The sequence below is a fragment of the Taudactylus pleione genome, unplaced genomic scaffold (assembly GCF_031769625.1).
Source record: "Taudactylus pleione unplaced genomic scaffold, aTauple2 ptg000212l, whole genome shotgun sequence".
NCBI lineage: Eukaryota > Metazoa > Chordata > Amphibia > Anura > Myobatrachidae > Taudactylus > Taudactylus pleione.
Genome location: NW_028284614.1, coordinates 10,281,027 through 10,303,996, shown reverse-complemented (window position 1 = coordinate 10,303,996; position 22,970 = coordinate 10,281,027). Strand labels below are relative to the sequence as shown.

Here is a 22,970-nt window from a genome sequence, read left to right as displayed (position 1 = left end):
CGTCTGCCACAACTTAAGTTTAATTCAGGGGCTACTCATTTCAAGTAGGAAGCCTTAAAGTCCTCCCTACAACTAAAATTTAGTCCCAGTTATCATTACCCAGATAATAAAACTGTAATACGTGTAGTATGGATTAGCCGAATCCACAGGCAAAATGGATTTGACGAGAATCACAGAGACCAATCTTATTAAATAAAGTTTAATATGAGAAAGATACAATGCTTGATTACAAAAACAATTAATAAGAATGGCATACAAAGATAGTCTTAGGCAAATAATGTTCTTATAAACAAAAAAAATTAACAGAACCACTCTCACGTACATGAATCTGTTTGCGGTGAGATGCAAGAAGATGGAACAGTACACGTCAGATTGGCTCCCAAGAATTGTACAAAGTTTCAGAGTTGTACATGGTACGTTATGCCTGCCTGGGCTGTCACACAACCTTCCTTCTACTAGCTCACTGGCTTGTGTAGATACTAATTAGGATTTATGGCTCTTTGTCCAGAACATGATGTCACTCAGGTATGGAGTGGTGACACTCCCAAGGCCAACCTCATGTCGGTGAGAATGTATAAGATCCGATAATTTTACCATTAATTGTCTGTTGGATCATTTGCAGGCAGTCCTAATGGGCTATACATAAATCTGCCAGGCCCAAACTCATATGGCATCTTCTCAGATAAATAATTAACCCTGCAGTTGGACATTACACATCAAGGCCCCCATTTTGTTAATGATCGTACTTGCATTGTGATCTGGGCATGACAGTACGGCCCATGATCGCTTTGCAAGATGTATCACCTGGCACATGCAGGGACAGGAGCTCCGAAAGGAGCACGTCCCTGCGATGTGCTCGGACAGCTTCCAAGGCTGCTGCTCATGCGCAGTTCCGCTGACTGCACGCGTGTGCGCCCGCCATTGCCAGGGGAGGATTCCGGAGGAACCCTCTGCCGGCTAATTATGCGCAGTGCAGCCCATAGGCTACAGCGGCTAACGCCATCTTCAGGTGGCGGTAGCTGCGGGGGACAATATCCAGAATGCATCGCATTCTGGATATTGGTAAATTTGGCAGCATCGCACCCCCCATAGAAACCTATGGGAGATGCGGCTGCCTGCGGGAATGGAGGGATCACAGCAGGTGTCGGAGATACCTGCAGCGGTCTCTCCTTCATACATCCGGGTTTAACGTAATATTTGCGTTTAGCCCGTTTTTGGGGATAAAGCCGCAAATACAGAATGATAGATAGGCCCCCAAGAGTCATTCGCAGGTCACCATGCTGGTAGTTAAAAGAAATACACTTAATAAACACAAAATGGTAACATGTTGCCTAATATCTCGTGATCCACAACATAATCACGACAATCACTCTTATGGTGAATCCACATGGGTTAAGTGTCCGGGCAGCTCTTACCAGTTTTACTATTCCGCCATACGGTAAGCCACTGTTATGGTTTTCGTTAACACTTTGTGCTGGTGTTCTGATCATTTAATTAGATGCATTTCAGTAAAGGTATTATGCCAACTCCTTGGGTAGCTCTTCACCGTTTATTTGTCCTATACATATGCCAGCTAGAGCTATGTAAACATGCCAACATTACCCATATCATGAGGGAGACATTTACCTGGTTTGGGACTCCACGTTTTGTATTGTCATGCCCCTTATTTCTGCCGAGAGACACGCTGCATCACCGCTTATCGCAGCGATGCACAATGTCTCAGGGCCGAAATATATTAAAAAGAGAGTGACTGGAGAAGTGCCTACCCTTCCAGGGGTGTTGGGGGGTCACCCGAAAAACAGGGAGCCTCCCGCAACTTCCGGGAGGGTAAGCAAGTATGCATATATATCTGGGGAAGGCAACCTGTGGCACTCCATCAGGTGTGGAACTACACGTCCCAGCCTGCCCTGCCACTGGTGCATACCTCCCAACATTTGTTGGGAGGGAGTCAGGACATGCGCGCGCCGAAGATGCTGGGCAGCCCCCGGGCTCCCCCCCGTATGCTGAATAGACGCTGTGCGCATGGCGTCTATTCTAGCTCTGCATACACGCTGCTCTGCATAGCAGAGCAGCGTGTATGCTTCCCCCAACTTTCCCCCCATCGCAGGACACTGTGGGACACTGCAGGACAGTCCCAGAAAAACGGGACTGTCCCGCTAAATGCGGGACTAGGGACAGTTGGGAGGTATGACTGGTGTTCTGCTAGGGCAGTGGTTCTCAAACTCGGTCCTCAGGACCCCACATAGGTCATGTTTTCCAGGTCACCCAGCAGGTGCACAGGTGTGTTCATTACTCACTGACACGTTTTAAAAAATTCACAGGTACAGCTATTTCACTAGTAATTATGTGAGGAGACCTGCAAAATATGCACTGTTTGGGGTCCTGAGGACAGAGTTTGAGAACCTGTGTGTTAGGGCATGCTAAACCTGTGGCAGGGCATGCTGGCACGTGTAGTGCCACAGGAGGCCTACTCCAGTTGTATATAATGATAACTAGTAGCTGGCTGGTTGCTATAGCTATGGGCAACACCTCCATTCGTCCTCTGAAAGTTTGATAAAGCTTTAATGAGTTTAAGCTATCACCAGCACTGTTGCCAACTCTGAAATGAGAAACAAGCAACTCTTGAGTGAAAAACAAGCCCAACCCAATCCGATAAAGCCCAAAACATAAGCCCAATGTAATATGGTTGTACGGGTGTGGGGGTAATTTAATGAAAACCACAAACGTTATTGTTTATTGTTCATTTTATTAAATTACGTATAAATATTTGCAAAGCACTGCTTTTCCCTGCCCTACGAATAGACTCCACTGTGCGAAGTAAAGCGCAGGGCACTCGGGGCCTGATTCGGCATAGGACGGAATTGCAAAGCCGCATACAAGCAGCTTTGTAATTCCTTCCTTGCTAAAATGCAAATGCAGCTGGTGGTGTCTGAAATCTCCTTGCTGCATCTGCGATCCCAGGCTACGACCAAGGTTGCAGTCTGGGATCACCATTGCAACCATTGATTGCGATGGTTGCACCTTTGGTCAGGCTGCGGTAGCTGAAGCCGGCCGTGTTCTGTCATCATGCAAGGCCAGGAAGTCTGCGTCCATGGATGCAGATCCTAGCCTTGCCACTCCCGGAAAACGGGGGCTACATGCCCCCGTTTACGGGAATGCAGAAAACAGAGGCAACATGCCCCCGTTTCCAGGAACGCAGGCCATCTTCGCCCCGCAAACTCCGCTGCCTGTCAATCAGGCAAATACATACAGGTGTGTAGAGTGTCGAATCACATAGAAATGACTCAACATAAGGAATTTTCCTTGGGTTGGTGCACTCTTATATGAAAAAAATTAATTTAGTTTAAAATATAACTTTTACTTAAATATATCTAAAAAATTTCTTATTTTATACATACAAAACACAACATATTTGTAGACAATATACACACATATATTACTACAATCACTTAAAGAAGAAAAAATATTCTTTATGTTGAAAAACATATATGTATGGCTCAATACATTTTTTATCTGAACAATAAAGTGAAATATTCAAACCACTGAAACAATCTGTCCTATATCAATTTGTTGCATGTGTATTATTACCAATTGTCAGGTCTTTTAACATATAATTTAATCTACAAAAAAATTCTTATCATATGTTAAATATACATTCCCAATATCATAATGCGTATATAGGAGTGGTTAGTATACTGCACATCAGTCACACCCTCATAATTGACCCTTGTCATTTATCAGGAAAAGGAAAATAATTGTTCTTATACAAAAACCAATATTTTATAGTTTTGCTCATTAATTTTAATCCTCTCTCATAATAATTATAACTCCCTATTATGTACATAAATCATGTTATTTATAGATATTGTAATTTTGAGAAAGCAGTGTTCTGTTATTGCAACACATTAGATACATCCAGTAATGGCAACAAAATTATTTATCATGAGTGATATTCATCACCACATAAGATACTTTGTAATAAAAATTGCCCTGAGATTTCTACACATTGAATATATATAGTGAGAGCACATACCAATTTAGCAATAACATGTATGCAATGGACTGTTATTATAATATGTTAAAGGTATTACCACAGTGCAGGGCAGAACCGCCGGGGAGAGCGGGATGAGAGAGCCGGCAGAAATACCTTCGTATCCTGAGACAGTAAACAGCCAAAGGTGGGGTGTGCGGGAGCAGTCTCCCGGTGAGCTGGCAGAAATACCTTTGTATCCTGAGACAGTAAACAGCCAAAGGTGGGGTGTGCGGGAGCAGTCTCCCGGTGTTCAGACTGGGTAAAGCCGATGTGAACAAGCTCTCCAGTGAAACGCGCGTCATCATCAGCCAGCGCCGGTATGGCAGGTCTCATGAGGGCGCCCATGTGACCCGGCCACCGGCGGCTTTACCCAGTCTGCACACCGGGAGACTGCTCCCGCACACCCCACCTTTGGCTGTTTACTGTCTCAGGATACGAAGGTATTTCTGCCGGCTCTCTCATCCCGCTCTCCCCGGCGGTTCTGCCCTGTACTGTGGTAATACCTTTAACATATTATAATAACAGTCCATTGCATACATGTTATTGCTAAATTGGTATGTGCTCTCACTATATATATTCAATGTGTAGAAATCTCAGGGCAATTTTTATTACAAAGTATCTTATGTGGTGATGAATATCACTCATGATAAATAATTTTGTTGCCATTACTGGATGTATCTAATGTGTTGCAATAACAGAACACTGCTTTCTCAAAATTACAATATCTATAAATAACATGATTTATGTACATAATAGGGAGTTATAATTATTTTGAGAGAGGATTAAAATTAATGAGCAAAACTATAACATATTGGTTTTTGTATAAGAACAATTATTTTCCTTTTTCCTGATAAATGACAAGGGTCAATTATGAGGGTGTGACTGATGTGCAGTATACTAACCACTCCTATATACGCATTATGATATTGGGAATGTATATTTAACATATGATAAGAATTTTTTTGTAGATTAAATTATATGTTAAAAGACCTGACAATTGGTAATAATACACATGCAACAAATTGATATAGGACAGATTGTTTCAGTGGTTTGAATATTTCACTTTATTGTTCAGATAAAAAATGTATTGAGCCATACTTATATGTTTTTCAACATAAAGAATATTTTTTCTTCTTTAAGTGATTGTAGTAATATATGTGCGTATACTGTCTACATATATGTTGTGTTTTGTATGTATAAAATAAGACATTTTTTAGATATATTTAAGTAAAAGTTATATTTTAAACTAAATTAATTTTTTTCATATAAGAGTGCACCAACCCAAGGAAAATTCCTTATGTTGAGTCATTTCTATGTGATTCTACACTCTACATATAAGTACTCTGTACTTTTCCTATGGTGCAACACCAGCTATACCTAACTAATAGGGGATAATACCCACCAAAATTGATGAACAAACTGGTTAATAAAATTATTAGAGTTAAATTATATTTGTTCCTGTGCAGATTCTACAAACCCTTCCCCAGTGAAATGCATACAGGTGCCTGTGCGATATAGCAGGACCCGTTCTGCACATGCACAGAATGGGTCCTGCACAGATTCCCAATAACTAGTGTGCACTGGTGAGTCAGGACCTCTGTGCGCGGTAAAGTACAGCACAAAAGTCATTTACACAAACACGTCAAAACAAAATAACTGACATATGGGAAAATGTAACTTCTATAGATCGTTTAAACGAGTCATTCTAGTTATCCATATCTATATAACTACATATACAGAGAGATATACAGGCAGACAGCTAAATATAAATGGATTGGTGAAGGAGCTATATAACATTTGCTCACCTTAGTAGTAGTGGGACCTGGCTATCAAGCCCAAAAACAAGCTACCTTAAAAAAAATAAGCCCCAAAACAAGCAACCATCCAAAAAACAAGCAACAAACAACCATCCAAAAAAACAAGCAACTGGGGAAAAAAACAAGCCCAATTCCGCTTGTTATAAGCGGACTTAAAGCAACTATGATCACCAGCATCGCCACTCTTCTGTCCGCAGCGCTCCACCCTGTCACGTGCCCCACCGCTGCAGCCCCCGCGATTGGCTGGACGCAGGAGCGTCTGTCAGGCGGCTGACCAATCAGAGAGAGGAGCGGGCGGAGTTACCTGGAGGTGTCATGGCGGCCCCCATGTCCGGCTGACAGACTCTGCGAGGCCGCTGTGTGGAGGTGAATCCCGGGGTCAGCGCGGCAGAGTCTCCCGGACTCAGACACAGGAGGCATGGGGACTGTGCACGCCAGGGTGAGGCTCGGAGGAGGGGCTGCTTGCCGGTGCTGGTGACCTTCCCCCGGGATAGAGATCCAGACCGGTGTGGGATGGGTGTGTGAGGTGATGGGTGGTGTCTTTCTCTTGGAAAATGAAAATAAATAATGTTTATACATTATCTATATACATCTTTATATGTATGTATGTATGTATGTATGTATATATATATATATAAAATGTATAAACATTATTTATGTGTGTGTATATATATATATATATATATATATTAATGCTCCCTCTATCAAAAATTCTACGAGGTGTACTGTGATCACCGTACGTCCCAACTGTAGTGATCCGGGGAACAGTCCCAATTAGTGGCTCTTAAAAGAGATGTACCGGTACTTGGAAGTTGTTGTTTTTTTTTTCTTTTTACCATTATGTCCGTGTTGGTATCAAAGTCCCCCACACTGACACATTTATTCTAGGAGTCAATAAATAATGCAAATCGCAGCGGGGAAGCATCACGGTGGCTCGTTTCACGTTACAACACCCCTCTGAAGCCCCTACCTGCACCTCCCTACCTGTATCTTGCAGAATTGATGATTAGAATGTTAGTTAGTGTTAAAATAATAATAATAATGTGTCTCTCCCATTCATTTCTCTCCAGAGCCTGGATCCCCTCCCTATGGATGGGCCAGATTTCGGCTCCGCGGATGACGTCGGGGATCTGGTAGAAGTGGAGCCCCAGAAGAAGCAGGAGATTTTAGAAAACAAAGATGTAAGTATCTGGAGCCTGCCCATTGCTGGTACACCTAGGTGACTATCACTTATAAGCCGTCAAGTTTTTAACTTATATGTGTTTAAAAAAAAAAAAAAAAAGTGGATCCTGCATTGTGAAAGAATTTAGAATGAAAAGAGTTGGTACAGGTTTTTTTCATGTCTCCATTAGGTTGTGGTTCAGCGTGTGCACTTTGAAGGACTGGGGAGGACAAAGGACGACCTCATTATGTATGAGATTAGCGATGTCTTTAAGGCTAAGAATCTTATTGATGTAAGTATAGCGCATTGTTTCAGTTTATAAATTATTATTTGCGAATGGTCGTCTGTATTCTGAGAGGGCAATACAATCCTCAGCGATGTGCCGTCGGACATCGCCGCGACGGCCATCTCTGCACATTAGTGGTTCATTCGGTACGGAATCTTTGCATATTTTCCTGCGCACCTCTGCGGGATGTGTGTAAAAACGAGCGAAGATATTGGTCGCCGAGTGCCTTCAACTGACCGTGTCAGCGTCCCTGCGCTTAGAATTGAATTGCCCTCTAAAATCTTTACTTCAGATGTGCAAGTTAAAGTATAGAAATAATTCTGCTAGGGAAAAACCGTCAATGGCTTTCTGGTGCTTAATCGACCACTAGACGTAAAATAATGTGTTTTTTTTTTTTTTTTTTAATATTTTTTTATTGGTTTACAAGAAAATTGTACACAAGGAACAAAAAAGGAAGAAGGGGGAAGAACACAACCATATCAATAACTTGTGAAACTTTACAATATGGTTTCAAAAAGTTATAAAATTCTCAAAACAAGTAAAAGTCACGTAAAGCCGATAACAATGTGCATCAGAACAATGTAAATTTTAATTTTTGAGAGTAGAAAGGCTTTTTTTTTTTTTTTTTATAAAGGAAAGTAAGATGGGAATGGTAGAAATCCCTGCCGTCATGTATGAATAAATAGAGGGGTTGGGTAAATAACTATTATTTGGCTTTTATAAGGGCAGTTAATAACCTTCACAAATGTAGATGGAAAAAGTTCTGAGCGTTTGTCAGAACTGAAGATATCTAACAAGCTCTGGAAAGTGATAACTGACCAGCCACTCCGCTCCTGTCATCTTACAGGCTGTTTGAAAAATGACAGGAGCTGATTAGTTGGTAATTTATCACTCTCCAATTTATCACTTTCCAGAGCTTAGTACATCTGCTCCATTGTGAGTTCCTTCATATAAGATGGAATAGAATTAGGAGCTTCTCTGAAACATAAAAGGATCGTATCAAATCCGTTGCATAATCTCTTCATGTATAGAGTTTAGAGTTTATCAAGGTAATTCCCACAGAGCACATTTTTCTGCATCCTCCGAAACAATAATACTCAAATACAATGTAATGCAATTAAATAAATAAATAATCATATGTACGTCATCATAACAAACTGTTTATCTGGAAATTACTCTAAAGACAAAAGTTTGGAACCTCTAGTGTCCTATCTGCTGATTAGATGGCTTTTGCTAAGAGATCAGTCCAGTAAAAGGAGAGAAGTACCTGTAGAACCCAACGCTTTTTGTCCTCAAGACTTCTTCAGGGGATATAGTATGTTGGGTGGGGAAACATAGACTGAGTAGTTTTGGAGACCAAATGCCGGGATCTAGTACATTGTAGAAGCACTTTTCACACACTGGGGTTTATTGTGCTGTGAACGGTAATTGGATGGTTGCTATTGGTGGTAAAGTTTAAGAGTCTTGTGCCTATGACCCATTATTACTGTTGGTGAGCAGACATGCCTTGAAGAATTGGTGTACTGGATTGTATGCTACTACCATTCTGCTATTTGGGAAGGAAGGGGGTGGGGGAGAATGTTGTCAGGAAGTATTTAATTTACTGCACTGCAATTGCATCAATCCAATCTTTCATTTCCAGGTCATGACAAAGTCCCATAAAGCCAGAGAGAAGATGCTCCGTATGGGGATATTCAGAGAGGTGGAAGTTCTCATAGATACTTGCGAAGGTGAGTGCAAGCACTAAAGCAAAACCTAAATCTGTATAGAGCACAGGTTCTCAAACTCGGTCTTCAGGACCCCAAACAGTGCATGTTTTCTAGGTCTCCTCACAGAATCACAAGTGAAATACTTAGCTCCACCTGAGGGTCTTTTAAAATGTGCCAATGAGTAATGACTACACCTCCGCACCTGCTGGGTGACCTGGAAAACGTGACCTGTGTGGGTTCCTGAGGACCGAGTTTGAGAACCACTGGTATAGAGTAAAATAACAGGGTCTATGTCAGTGATTCCCAACCTCGGTCCTCAAGGCACACTAACAGTCCTGGTTCTAGTGATATCCATGATTGTGCACAGATGGTTTAATCAGAATAACTGAGGCACTAATTAAGTCACCTGTGCTCAAGTATGGCTATCCCTAAAACCTGGACTGTTAGTGTGCCTTGAGGACCGTGGTTGGGAACCCCTGGTCTATGTTAACTGGGAACTTAACCTAATACTCTTTACATACTTTACAAATCATTGTTGCACTGTGATAGAAATACAGCACTTATGAATGCTTTCTTTTGTTTTTTAAGTCTCAAGTAGTTGACTGTCAGGAACAGGAGTCGCAAAGTAGAAAGATTTGCAAATCCTCCTATTTCTTAGTGGATGTAGATTTTGAACAATAAAAAACCTGCAGCCCTTTACTCTCTCACTTTGCAGGTGAAGATGCTCTTCCCAATGGGTTGGATGTCACATTTCAAGTCACAGAGTTGAGACGGTTAACTGGAAGTTATAATACAATGGTCGGCAACAACGAAGGCAGTATGGTACGGGCGTGCTCTTTATATAATCATTTGGTGACACAATAGTGATAATTTTATTATTATTTATTTGAGGTGTCAGTTTTTCTTGGCAATGCAAATAATACCAATATGCGAGTGTGTCAAATTCTACAGACTAATGCAATTATCTTGTTTGTTAATACATAGGCCCGTATTCAATTTGGAGCAAAAAGTCAGAGTCTGGACTTTTGACCGTCATCGCAGGTTTCAGGTGCGAAAAAGTATCGCGCGTATCCCCGTATTCAATTTGAAATGGTCGAAAACAGGACCCGGCGAAACTGAAACTGCCAAAGTCCTGTCAGTTTTTGGGAAATCAGCATGACACCCCCAAAAAAATGCCCTGACATGGGGAATCACTATGGGTACCCCCGAATAGCCCGCTAAAGATATGTGGGGTCTTTAAACGGTCTCAATAGGTGCTGTTTTGCATTTTTTAGAAGGTGGTGAAGAAAAGCATTTAGCAACTTTTTTTGGGGAAAAAATAAGTAGGTCCCATCAAATTTGGGGTTCATGAAAATGGGTACTAGCATATTTTAAAGTGGCTAATGTGTTTTAAAAATTGTGAAAAATCCACCTGCCACAACCCCCTGAAAATCCTAAACACCTGGGGCATACGTGGGGACCCCTCTTGAGTCTATTTCGCTAGTTTAAAAGTTTGTCCCCAAACTTTTTTTTTTTTTGCCTGCAAAATGAAAGTAAATTTTTTGGGGTGTCCTGTGGTCCTTTTTTCAAATTTTTGGACACAGATTACCTTTGGGGGACTGTCCAAGGGGTGCAGGGTGGTTTTTGGAAGCCTGCACCCCAAAACCCCAATTATACACTTTTTCTCGCCACCTATCCAATGGGGATACTTTTTCGCCGGGCCTGATGCATTGACTTTTCGCACCGGCGAAAAGTCGGACAAATTGAATACGGGGATAAATGGATTCGGCGAAAATGATGTCATCGGTGAAACTTTTCCGCCAAAACGGACTTTGGCCCTCATTCAGAGCCGTACGCTCTGAGCAGAGCGCACGCTCTGCATGAGGGCCGGGCTCCATTTTCATGGAGCGTCCTCCTGGACGCTCGTATAGCTGTGGGTCACCACCCACAGGCTATACGAGCGTGCATTTTGATGGCCGCGATGGTCGTGACCATCGCGACCATCGAAATTGCGAGCCGGAGCCTGTGGTTGAGGTTTTCAACCGCAAGCTCCGGAGTGATTTTGGCTCTATCAGAGCCAAAATCACTCCCACTGACATCACTAGTGATGTCAGTGGGCCGGCTTCTGACGGGAGGCGTTCCCGTGGGAACGCCCCCGTCAGGGAGGCACGCCCCCGGCACGCCCACCAAAGGGGGCGTGCTGTCAATCAACATTGACAGCACGCCCCCTTTGATCGGACACAACGAGCGAAGGAAAGTCCTTCGCTCGTCGTGTCTGGCGCATGCGCACGACGGAGCTCCCTCCGTCGTGCGCATGCTCAGTGCAGACCATCGACCCACTTGCGAGCGGTCAGCCGCTCGCGAGTGGGTCTGAATCAGGCCCTTTGCTCCAAATTGAATACGGCCCATAGTATGAAAACTCACCGTTAAATTACAAAGTGAGTCGTTTTTTTCATCCATTGATTTTTGAGAATTATCGTCTGGTTTCTCCTCTAGGTTCTCGGACTCAAACTTCCCAATCTCTTTGGTCGGGCTGAAAAAATGACTTTCCAATTCTCGTACGGAACCAAGGAGACCTCCTACGGCTTGTCGTTCTTCAAGCCTCAAGTTGGGAACTTTGAAAGGAAGTAAGAATTTGCTTCTTGTACATAATATTTTAGAATTTAATAATTTATGCTTAAAGATCCCATTCCCCAAGAACCCATTTCCTTATCTCCTTACCTGAAGCCAAGAGCCGGCTCATGAAGCTGCTTTGGGTGCTGGAGTTCCCAGTCTATCCAAAACACTTTATTAAAGCTGTATTGAAAATCTAGAGGTAGCTTGGAACTTGCTCGATCCTGTACCCTACCATTTGCGACCGGTAGCGTCTTTCATTTACACTATGTGGGGAGAGGGTGGTTTATACTGAGCAAGGGAAGTCCTAAAGTGGACATCTCCGTTTTAAAACTCAGGAAGAGGCCTAAGAGTAAATCCTTGTAAATGAGCCACAGAATTACTGAGGCTTTGGAGCTCTACTAGGTAATTGTACCATCGCCTGCTCACTTCATATGCAGCCTTTTGATGGCGGAACTTTTTAAGAGCTTGCAGGAGAGCACTTGACCAATATTCATAGTGCACCAGCCAAATTCCTATGGCTATGATGGCCTGCTTCCCCTAAATCTGCCCACAAAATAGCCATCCCCAATGTCCTGTATGTCTGTGGCCGTTCGATTCAGAATCGGAATAGATCTGAAAATGTATTTGTGTTTTATGTTGCAGTTTTTGTGTCAACTTGTATAAAGTAACCGGGCAGTTCCCATGGAGTTCGCTACGCGAAACAGACCGGGGTGTATCTACTGAATTCAATGTAAGGAACATTACTCATTTATAAAAAGATTTAGGGCCTGATTTAGACCCACTCGCAAGCGGCTGTCCGCTCGCAAGTGGGTCGATGTTGTGCACTGCGCATGAGAACGACGGCGGGAGCTCCGTCGTGCGCATGCGCCAGACGCGACGAGCGAAGGACTTTCCTTCGCTCGTTGTGTCTGATCAAAGGGGGCGTGCTGTCGATGTTGATTGACAGCACGCCCCCTTTGGTGGGCGTGCCTCCCTGACGGGGGCGTTCCCAAGGGAACGCCTACCGTCTGAAGCCGGCCCACTGATAGAGCCAAAATCACTCCGGGCCTTGCGGTTGAAAAACTCAACCGCAGGCTCCGGCTCGCAGTGGCGATGGTCGCGATGGTCAAGACCATCGCGGCCATCAAACTGCACGCTCGTATAGGCTGTGGGTGGTGACCCACACCTATACGAGCGTCCAGGAGGACGCTCCATAATTATGGAGGGCGGCCCTCATTCAGAGCGTGCGCTCTGCTCAGAGCGTACGGCTCTGAATGAGGGCCTTAATGCGTGCCTGTTCCCTGAACACGGTGGTTCTCGCCCACTACTCTCAAGAATAAATCTTACCCGTGTATTGGTGACATCGCCTGAGGCTGCGTTTGTCTCCTACATTTTGTGATGACAAGTCCGCGTTAAACATGATTAATATAAGGGGTGATTGGCCCTCTGTGTCAGCTGTCATTCTTAAGCATGGAAAAGTGTGTACACATTATTATAGGATTTTTGTCAGGTTTGTGGTAGGTGCAATGCTCAGACCAGAGATGAGAGGTTCGGTTTTGGCTGCGATCTTCCTGCCAAGTTCTGATCCCAGAACGAGGCAAAATCTTTCATGGACCAGACCTAATTTTTGTCCGTGAAAGAGGACCTTTTGCCTTGTTCTGAAATCCGAATTTGGCGGGAAAAGCCAGAGCCAAAACCGATCCGCTCCTTTCTAGTAGCACAGGGCTACAGCAAAGATAAGGTTGTGGTAATTATTAATGCTTTGGTCAGTTGAACCTCTAGTGTAATTCTCGGCCTCCTCTTATTATCATTGCTTATATTGCAGTTCCCGCTTTGGAAGACCAACCATACCTTGAAGTGGGAGGGCGTTTGGAGAGAACTTGGTTGCCTAGCACGGACGGCGTCATTCGCCATACGGGAGGAAAGCGGGCATTCGCTCAAGTCTTCTCTGACGGTAAGATATAATCAGTCTAACAAGTAACTCATCTGTCTGTAAGTCATGCGTAAACCACAAACAGGTTCCACTCCATCGTCTAACAAAGCCATTTCTTACCAGCACAATTCAATAGGTGTAATTAGGAAACACACACATACTGTATATATGAATCACGTGTTATAGGTTTGTCTTTGTACACTTCGCCTTTATAGAACAGCGGAAGCCAGATTATGACCCATTCATGAATAAGATGATACATGCTATATATTGTACCATTAGGATGAGGAGAGCAGTCAGGGTTGTCCCAGCATAGTGATGCAGTGTTATAGCCACAGATTCACTGCTCTGCCTGACATATCTGACACAATCTCACTGCAATATATTCTTCATTTCTACTTCAGGGTCGCTTGCAACCGGGTCGATGGTAGGCCAGTGCGCATGCGCACGACGGAGCCGGCTCCTGCATGCGCGAGACCCGGATAGCGACGGGCAATCCATCGCTCCGGGTCTCGTACCAAAGGGGGCGTGCTGTCTGTGTTGAGTGACAGCACGCCCCCTTTGGTGGGCGGGCCGGGGGCGTGGCTGCCCAGACGCAGGCGTTCCCATGTGATGTCAGTGGGAGAGCTTTCGGCTCTGTTAGAGCTGAAAGCTCTATGGGGCTTGCAGCAACGAGACCCTGCCACAAGGGTCTCGTCGCAAGCCCGATGGTCACGATGGTCTTGATGGTGTTCACCCACAGCTATGCGAGCGGCCAGGAGGCCGTTCTGAAATAAGAAATGCCGGGCCCTGATTCAGAGCTAGCGCTCTGTCAGAGCGTCCGGCTCTGAATCAGGGCCTCAGTCACAGAGATGAGGTAAAACTCCCGTATTACATTTCCAGCACACTAAGCTGTATAGAGTATTTATCTTGCCAAGATGACAATTTGCTGAAGTCTATGGTGCTTTAAGCTTCTGTACCCCCCCTCCCGTTTTCATTATTGCTAAATGATGCCATATGGATAAGATCTTTAGTTTTTAAATATCCCCACCCAGTAAACATGTTGCAGAACTAGCATTTATTCAGATATTAATACATCTTTATTATGAAGGGCTAGTGGTGGGTTAACTGGGTCTTTAATAATTATCAGGGTTTTTCTGTTTGTTTGCTAGCACTCAATGGTGATTGATTCCCGCAATTCTACTATACTGCCAAAAAGAGGTGCCTTGCTGAAGATCAATCAGGTAATATTACAAGGGTCTCACGTCTTTAGAACTTGGAATAAACTTTTTTTCAACCTATATTGATTTTGTTATGGGCTAAATTGTTCCTTTCTGCAGTCACGTAATATATTCACGGTTGTGGTATGTCTTTAGTCATTCATTAAACAATAAAGATATATGGTATAATGAACTCCATACTTTTTAAAGCATAAGGATATTGGAAGCATCCATGTCGTAAAGACACAATGCTGGTGTCTCCTAACTTTTGGCCTTGGCTAATGTTGAATGATGTTGCGCAGCTCTGATATAAGTATACAGGATATGACGGGCTGGACACGCGATCACTGTGACGTTTGTGCTTTGCAGGAGTTGGCGGGATACACCGGAGGAGACGTCAGCTTCCTAAAGGAGGACTTCGAGCTGCAGCTGAACAAACAGCTGGCATGGGACTCGGTGAGGTGTCTTTTAAGGTTAAATAAATGCTATGTACGGAGTACCCACCTTGAGAGAAACCCTTCTCCTATTCTGTGTATATGAAGTTACAGGGTGTGGCATATATTAACCCGAATACCATTTGACGCTGCTCGGTGATGTCATATTGACGGACAAGCTTACCCGTTGTATCCTAGGGGTATATTTACTAAAGTGAGAGTTTTTAGAAGTAGAGATGTTGCCCATAGCAACCCGTCCGATTCTAGCTACTATAGTCTTGAAGGTGCTAGTTAAATGTTAAGTAGAATCTGGTTGCTATGGGCAACATCTCCACTTCTAAAAACACTCACTTTAGTAAATATACCCCCTACAGTCACTGTGAGGAGCGCAACCAAATACTTTAATGTTAAAGGGGGTTTGATGGACGCAATATGGGGTCAGAGGTTAGTGTTCTATGATGAACACTAAGGGCATTGCCAGATGAATGCTGGGATTTTCTGATTATTACTTATTCGCCCTCTCCCCTCAGTAACACACACTGCCCTTATTCCCCACTATTATGGTTAATAGATCCCGTTACTGTATAAATGTGTCTGTTCATGTAATCCCAAATCCTGTACACTGTAGCGTGAATGCAAGATGGGTCGTACACCATGGCGGCACAGTGATCAGCATTGTTGCCCCACAGAATTTGATTCCGACCAGTACTTAGTATAAATGTAAGTTAGGCAATTTTATTTGCACAAAACCCACCCATTTACTTGTATGCCTTGGCTCCTTTTAGTGCTTTTCCGCTTTTATTTTGTTGGTACAGTAGTTACATAAAACACAAGATGTTGCTATTGTTGTTTTTGTCCTCAAAGTGATCTCAGATGGGAAGTGGGGTAATATTTTTACATTTGTTTAGTCAAAAGTCCTTTTAAAGAATCTGTTGTCAGGAAGCTAAAATGGAGAACTGTAGCAGTGACCTAGAACAATTGGAGTAAAGTTACTTAAAGATACGCACGGCATCTATTCATAGTGAGGGGAGAGCTTGGGGACCGCCCTGTATGTCCTGTAAGTGCTGGCCACGCCCCCAAGAGAAGAAAAAGGTGTGTCTCGCGCCCATTTTCTTGTGGCCACACCCCCTTTTTCCGGACGCACGTTCTTTCTACGATCTGGCGCCCTACCCCGGGCTGGACCTAGACTGAACACCATTTGTGAGTCTGTTGGGGGTTTTTTGTTTGATTTTAGACCTTTATTGGTGAAGAATACAGTTTACCATCACTTTTTTGGACTGTATCAGTATCTTTTGTAAGTAACCCATTCGTTTGGAGAATATGCTCTGTGGTATTGATCTGTTTTTAGTAAAGCACTTACAGATTTATTTTAAGTGACCTGTATGTGAGACTCCTCTTACTATTGGGATTTATTACTAGGTGCTGTCCACATCTCTATGGGGAGGAATGGTGGTTCCTATTGGGGATAAACCGTCCAGCATTGCAGATCGGTGAGTAACACAGAGTGGGCCCTGTGCTCCGGTTAGAAATCTCAAGAGTTACATGTTTAGTTGGAAAATATGTGCCTACAGTACGTCACAGTCCTGCTGCTCCAGCACATAAATAAGAATGTTTGGATCACTTGTCTTTATATCCATCTCAATTTCTGTTTTTATTGACAGCTTCTATTTGGGAGGGCCGACCAGCGTGCGGGGATTTAGCATGTACAGCATTGGACCCCAGAGTGAAGGTTGGTAGATTTGGACAGAACATTGTGTTTTCATTTTTTATTTTTTTTTCCCCATAGATGTTCAATAAAGCACACTGAAATAAGTAATATAGCCTTGTTCATCTGTATGTTTATTGCCATGCGTATCTGCTCCTCCTCTAAAGATGAAATGTCTGCAGACTCTTATTGGACAGCGCCACTCAGTGGCCAAAGGAAGTATCTCTTCAATTCTTGGGGCAAAATTTACTAAGCAGCAATTTGATGGCGGTTTCTATTCTATTCTAAACCCCGGTGGTTTGGTGGCGGTTTTGCAGCAGTTTCTAAATGACAGCCCTGTTCTATTCTATTCTAAAATGTGTTTGGACTGTGGTTTGGTGGCGGTTTTGATTTCTGCAGATTTACTAAAGCCAAAACCGCTGCAAAACTGCCATCAAAACACATTATAGACTAGAATAGAACAGAGCTGTCATTTAGAAAGCACTGCAAAACCACCACCAAACTCCTGGGGTTTAGAATAGAATAGAAACCAGCACCAAACCGCCGGGGTTTAGAATAGAATAGAATAGAAACCACCACCAAACCGCCGGGGTTTAGAATAGAATAGAAACCAGCACCAAACCGCCGGGGTTTAGAATAGAATAGAAACCAGCGCCAAACCGCCGGGGTTTAGAATAGAATAGAATAGAAACCACCACCAAACTGCCGGGGTTTAGAATAGAATAGAAACCAGCACCAAACCGCCGGGGTTTAGAATAGAATAGAAACCAGCACCAAACCGCCGGGGTTTAGAATAGAATAGAATAGAAACCACCACCAAACCGCCGGGGTTTAGAATAGAATAGAATAGAAACCAGCACCAAACCGCCGGGGTTTAGAATAGAATAGAATAGAAACCAGCACCAAACCGCCGGGGTTTAGAATAGAATAGAATAGAAACCAGCACCAAACCGCCGGGGTTTAGAATAGAATAGAAACCACCACCAAACCGCCGGGGTTTAGAATAGAATAGAATAGAAACCACCACCAAACCGCCGGGGTTTAGAATAGAATAGAAACCACCACCAAACTGCCGGGGTTTAGAATAGAATAGAAACCACCACCAAACCGCCGGGGTTTAGAATAGAATAGAAACCAGCACCAAACCGCCGGGGTTTAGAATAGAATAGAATAGAAACCACCACCAAACCGCCGGGGAATAGAATAGAATAGAAACCAGCACCAAACCGCCGGGGTTTAGAATAGAATAGAATAGAAACCACCACCAAACCGCCGGGGTTTAGAATAGAATAGAAACCAGCACCAAACCGCCGGGGTTTAGAATAGAATAGAAACCAGCACCAAACCGCCGGGGTTTAGAATAGAATGGAATAGAAACCACCACCAAACTGCCGGGGTTTAGAATAGAATAGAAACCAGCACCAAACCGCCGGGGTTTAGAATAGAATAGAAACCAGCACCAAACCGCCGGGGTTTAGAATAGAATAGAAACCAGCACCAAACCGCCGGGGGTTTAGAATAGAATAGAAACCAGCACCAAACCGCCGGGGTTTAGAATAGAATAGAAACCAGCACCAAACCGCCGGGGTTTAGAATAGAATAGAATAGAAACCACCACCAAACCGCCGGGGTTTAGAATAGAATAGAATAGAAACCACCACCAAACCGCCGGGGTTTAGAATAGAATAGAAACCAGCACCAAACCGCCGGGGTTTAGAATAGAATAGAAACCAGCACCAAACCGCCGGGGTTTAGAATAGAATAGAATAGAAACCACCACCAAACCGCCGGGGTTTAGAATAGAATAGAATAGAATAGAAACCACCACCAAACCGCCGGGGTTTAGAATAGAATAGAAACCAGCACCAAACCGCCGGGGTTTAGAATAGAATAGAAACCAGCACCAAACCGCCGGGGTTTAGAATAGAATAGAATAGAAACCACCACCAAACCGCCGGGGTTTAGAATAGAATAGAATAGAATAGAAACCACCACCAAACCGCCGGGGTTTAGAATAGAATAGAAACCAGCACCCAACCGCCGGGGTTTAGAATAGAATAGAATAGAAACCACCACCAAACTGCCGGGGTTTAGAATAGAATAGAAACCACCACCAAACCGCCGGGGTTTAGAATAGAATAGAAACCAGTACCAAACCGCCGGGGTTTAGAATAGAATAGAATAGAAACCACCACCAAACCGCCGGGGTTTAGAATAGAATAGAAACCGCTGTCAAACCTCCGCTTATTAATTTTGCCCTTGGCATTCATTTTGAATAAGCACCTGAGATGCATAAAAAGTCTTGTTGTAAATTGAAAGAGAATTCTTTACAAATGAAGCAAGTTTGCAGAATAATGGCCATTGTAACAAAAAAGTTGCCTAAGGAGGACGGTCATTTGTCAGCTAGAGGGGGCTCTACATAGCACCTTTATAAGTAAAATAAACTGGGCTTGTGGAGCACTGCGGTATATGCTATTGGTAACGTAAATGCATTCAGTCTTTAGTAACTGTGCAAGAACTATTGTGTTTACAACCTGCGATATCATTTATAATATCTTGAGCGATTTATTGTCCTTACAGGCGACTACCTGGGTGGTGAAGCATATTGGGCTGGGGGTGTACATCTCTACACCCCACTTCCTTTCCGTCCTGGCCGTGGCGGATTTGGGGATCTCTTCAGAACACATTTCTTCCTGAATGCCGGAAATCTCTGCAACCTGAATTATGGTATGGGCAATATACACTGGGGAACATGGTCAGAGTTGGTGTGATTGGTAACGGAGGACTTGTTTTCGTTTTGAGGTACATAAAATAGCAAATTCTGACCCGCCTGCTGTGCTCAGCCCCTCCAATGTGGTTGGTCCCGTGATGTCTCTAATAGTCTGCTGGGGCCAAGTCTATTATCACATTCCTGCCATGTTGTGAGGACTTTACATCAGCAATGTGAGCTGGTCTGCTCTCGCCAGGAGAGGAGATCTCCTCCTGCTGGCATAATTGCTGGATTTGGATCATTTTTATTATTTGGAGAGAGAGAGAGAGAGAGAATGTAATGGGAACTGCATGCCGGTATCCGATCATAGGTGCAGTGCCCGTTCTGTGCTGAGGTTGGGCGCTAGTCCTCTTGCCAATTGCTTGCGTTGATTTCCTTCTCTTCCCTACCCAGGTGAAGGCCCGAGAGCTCACATTCGCAGGCTGGCTGAGTGTATCCGCTGGTCGTACGGTGCGGGCATTGTGCTCCGGCTTGGAAACATTGCAAGGCTGGAACTGAATTACTGCATCCCCATGGGTGTCCAGAGTGGAGACAGGTTTGTTCATCTGACCATTGGGAATGATGTTAATGCTATCAATAGAGATGGCTAATTTTGTTGTTTAAATATTTGAAATGACCATTATCCCTTGTATGTGAGCGGTTATCCAAATGGATTGTTCACTTGGGCATTAAAGGGGGAGATCCAACTTTAAGTGTGAGCTCTCGCAGGAGCCGCTGCGATGTCTCTGCGGGATGTTACTGGTCTGAGATGTTTTTTTTTTTCACATGGAGGCAGCCGTTGTGTGGGCTGAACCTATATTCTATACTAGACCCATTTCATGCCATACCTCCTATTGTGAGGGTTATCACACGTGGCATAGCCAGCGGCACCTATAGTAGCATATGCATGACCTATACATAACACATAGTATAATACAGTGACACACACATAACTACTATTACTACATATACAATAAGTTTCCTTAATTGAAAAGTGATTTCAAGGGCTGTTTTCACGGGTTACGTTGAATATGCCGGCGGACGATATCCCGAAGAGGATCAGGATACCGCCGTCGGCATCCACCCCCACCATCCCGAAGGTAAGAAGACGGGTAAGTATGATACTTAGCCTGGGGATTTTAGGTTTAGGCACCTCTGGGGGGAGGGTTAGGGTTAGCAACCCCCCTCCTTCCAGAGTGTTAGGCACCATCGGGAGGGGGAGGGTTGGGGTACTTACCACCTGTCAGGATTTCATCCAGCAGCATATAATACCCAACCCGTTTTCACATAGGTTAAATATTCTTAGGTTAGCACAAGGGAAAACGGTGACAGCCATGTTACAAAGGGAACGATCTCTCCCGAATAAATGGTCCAGGTTTATGTCTCTGATCCGATCCCCGGCCCATACAGACACTGAAGCAACTTTACGGGACTCTTAGGAATATATTGTGTCATTTACAGTTGTTAAGAACTAACAAATGATCCTCTTTTGAGATTTTAAGCTTTTTGGATGAAACCTGGGTTGCCAAATACCCCAGACCAAGTTAGCCACCTCTCTACATATGGCCTCCCCATCAGCTCTAAGCCAGTCTCCAAGCTGTGGGGAAGCCAATGAAAACATTAATGGGCGCCGCTGTTGCTGGCACTTGTAAATTGTATGTCTTTTTAAAATGACCCTAATTGAATTTCTGGTAGACGCCTCTGAATATCAGGCCCTGAATTTCTCTCCCACAAACCTGCTTTGCATTTATGTCACCCATTCCGAATAGCGGTCACATTTTTCTGGAACAGTCAAATACATATTTACTCTTTTAATCTGGTAATATGTCATCATTGCTCGTTGTGTTTTGTTGTAGGATATGTGACGGGGTACAGTTTGGGGCAGGAATACGGTTCCTGTAATTCTGCCCATTACAAGACAAGCACTTCATCCAAACAGCGCTGCACTATTTAACGAGACAGTCTATTTCTCGCCCTGATGTCTGGCTCAGTTTATGTACTATATTTTATGCACCGGAGCGATTAAAGATGGAACATGTAATGTGGATTTTTTTTGTTTGTCGTGATTTCTTGAAATAAAAAAGATTCTCTGTATAATAGGGCACCCATACATATGTACACCCTATTCTGTTTTCAGTCTTTTCATTTGGGAATTCCTTTTTGGGGCAATTACACATGTCTAAATGGCCTTTCTTTTCGGAAATACACTCAAGGAAAATTTATAAAAAATTAAATTTCACATTTTGCAGATATTTCATATTCCAGTCTTATCATTCAGGTCTGGCCAATGCGCAACAGTTGTGAACAATTATCGTTCCTGTGTATACACTGAACGATAATCGTTTGACACAGAAAAGCAGTCAGGGTAATTTGATTTGCTGTTCAGTCGTCCTGACCGCTGTTCTGCTGATTTCAGCCACTGAAGTTCTGATCATGACCACACATGGTTCATTGTATAATGTTGTGCAAAATCATTTAATCTCTCAGCCCGTTAGTGCAGTGTATGGCCAGCATAAGGATTTCGCAAAATGAGTTGAAGTGAGATGGTCATTTTATGTTTTTATTTTTTTTTATTTATTTAGTTTATTGTAAATGTCACAAAACTTTAGCAATTTTTGACTATTCTACATACCTATTGGGGAGTGGCTTTAATGCATTTTTTTTTGTGGGGGGGGGGGGGGGAGGGGGTGTAGTAATCTGTTTTATGGCTCGTACATAAAGGCAAGTGGATGTTCATGATGTTTGTGGGGGTTTTGGTATTTTTTTTTTTTTTCTTACTAACTTTTTGTCATTTTGTGAATTGCAGTTACCTTACTACACATAATGTATTCTGATAAACACTTGTTTTATAAATGGATATACAGTATACTCACCTTGGATAAGTTTTATGGCACTAGGATAATGTTAGCAGTGACCAAACATCTTTTGGGTTTTTCATACAAACATCCAGAGGGAATTATAAAGCGGATTGTTAGTGTAGGGCAGTGATTCCCAACCTCGGTCCTCAAGGCAGACTAATAGGGCCCATACACCTACACGATCAGCTTCCGATCCATTTTTACATCCGATTACCCTGCAGTTCCATCGGCACGGGTTTTTTTTCTTAGCACAGGATCTGTCGTATGATCGATCTTGTGCCTCAAGCGCTCATTAGGGAATAGGGACAAACAGTCATTGAAATTGCCACACGCTGGGTTGCCTTACTGCAATACTTGAGGCAGTTTATTTAAATGGATTTATTTCTGAAAACAACCCGGACATGTGATAACACGACAACATCTGAAAATACTTTTGCCCCAGAAAAGTTTCTGGTTAGAATAAAAAAAAACAAAAAAAAAACTTTCAAGTTCATATAAACTGTATAACGCT

The 22,970-nt window shown here is 43.4% G+C and overlaps 1 protein-coding gene across 1 annotated transcript; it reads left to right on the top strand.

Annotated features, from left to right (window-relative positions):
- Positions 1–6,122: 6,122 nt before the first annotated feature.
- SAMM50 (SAMM50 sorting and assembly machinery component) lies at positions 6,123–22,162 on the top strand. Its single transcript, XM_088478379.1, has 15 exons — positions 6,123–6,289; positions 6,921–7,031; positions 7,203–7,304; positions 8,941–9,028; positions 9,723–9,829; positions 11,483–11,613; positions 12,245–12,332; positions 13,407–13,535; positions 14,666–14,737; positions 15,083–15,169; positions 16,567–16,637; positions 16,809–16,876; positions 19,433–19,579; positions 20,016–20,157; positions 21,458–22,162. Exons 1-15 carry the CDS (start codon positions 6,269–6,271, stop codon positions 21,501–21,503), a joined length of 1,410 nt encoding a protein of 469 aa, XP_088334505.1. The 5' UTR covers positions 6,123–6,268; the 3' UTR covers positions 21,504–22,162.
- The last annotated feature ends 808 nt before the right edge of the window (positions 22,163–22,970 follow it).

Bases quoted from the DNA above. Each gene is read 5' to 3' on its own strand.
- SAMM50 (XM_088478379.1), top strand. From the start codon at position 6,269: ATGGGGACTGTGCACGCCAGG. The intron at 15,170-16,566 runs GTGAGGTGTCTT...ATTTATTACTAG, and splicing joins AACAGCTGGCATGGGACTCG to GTGCTGTCCACATCTCTATG. The intron at 16,638-16,808 runs GTGAGTAACACA...TTTTATTGACAG, and splicing joins CCGTCCAGCATTGCAGATCG to CTTCTATTTGGGAGGGCCGA.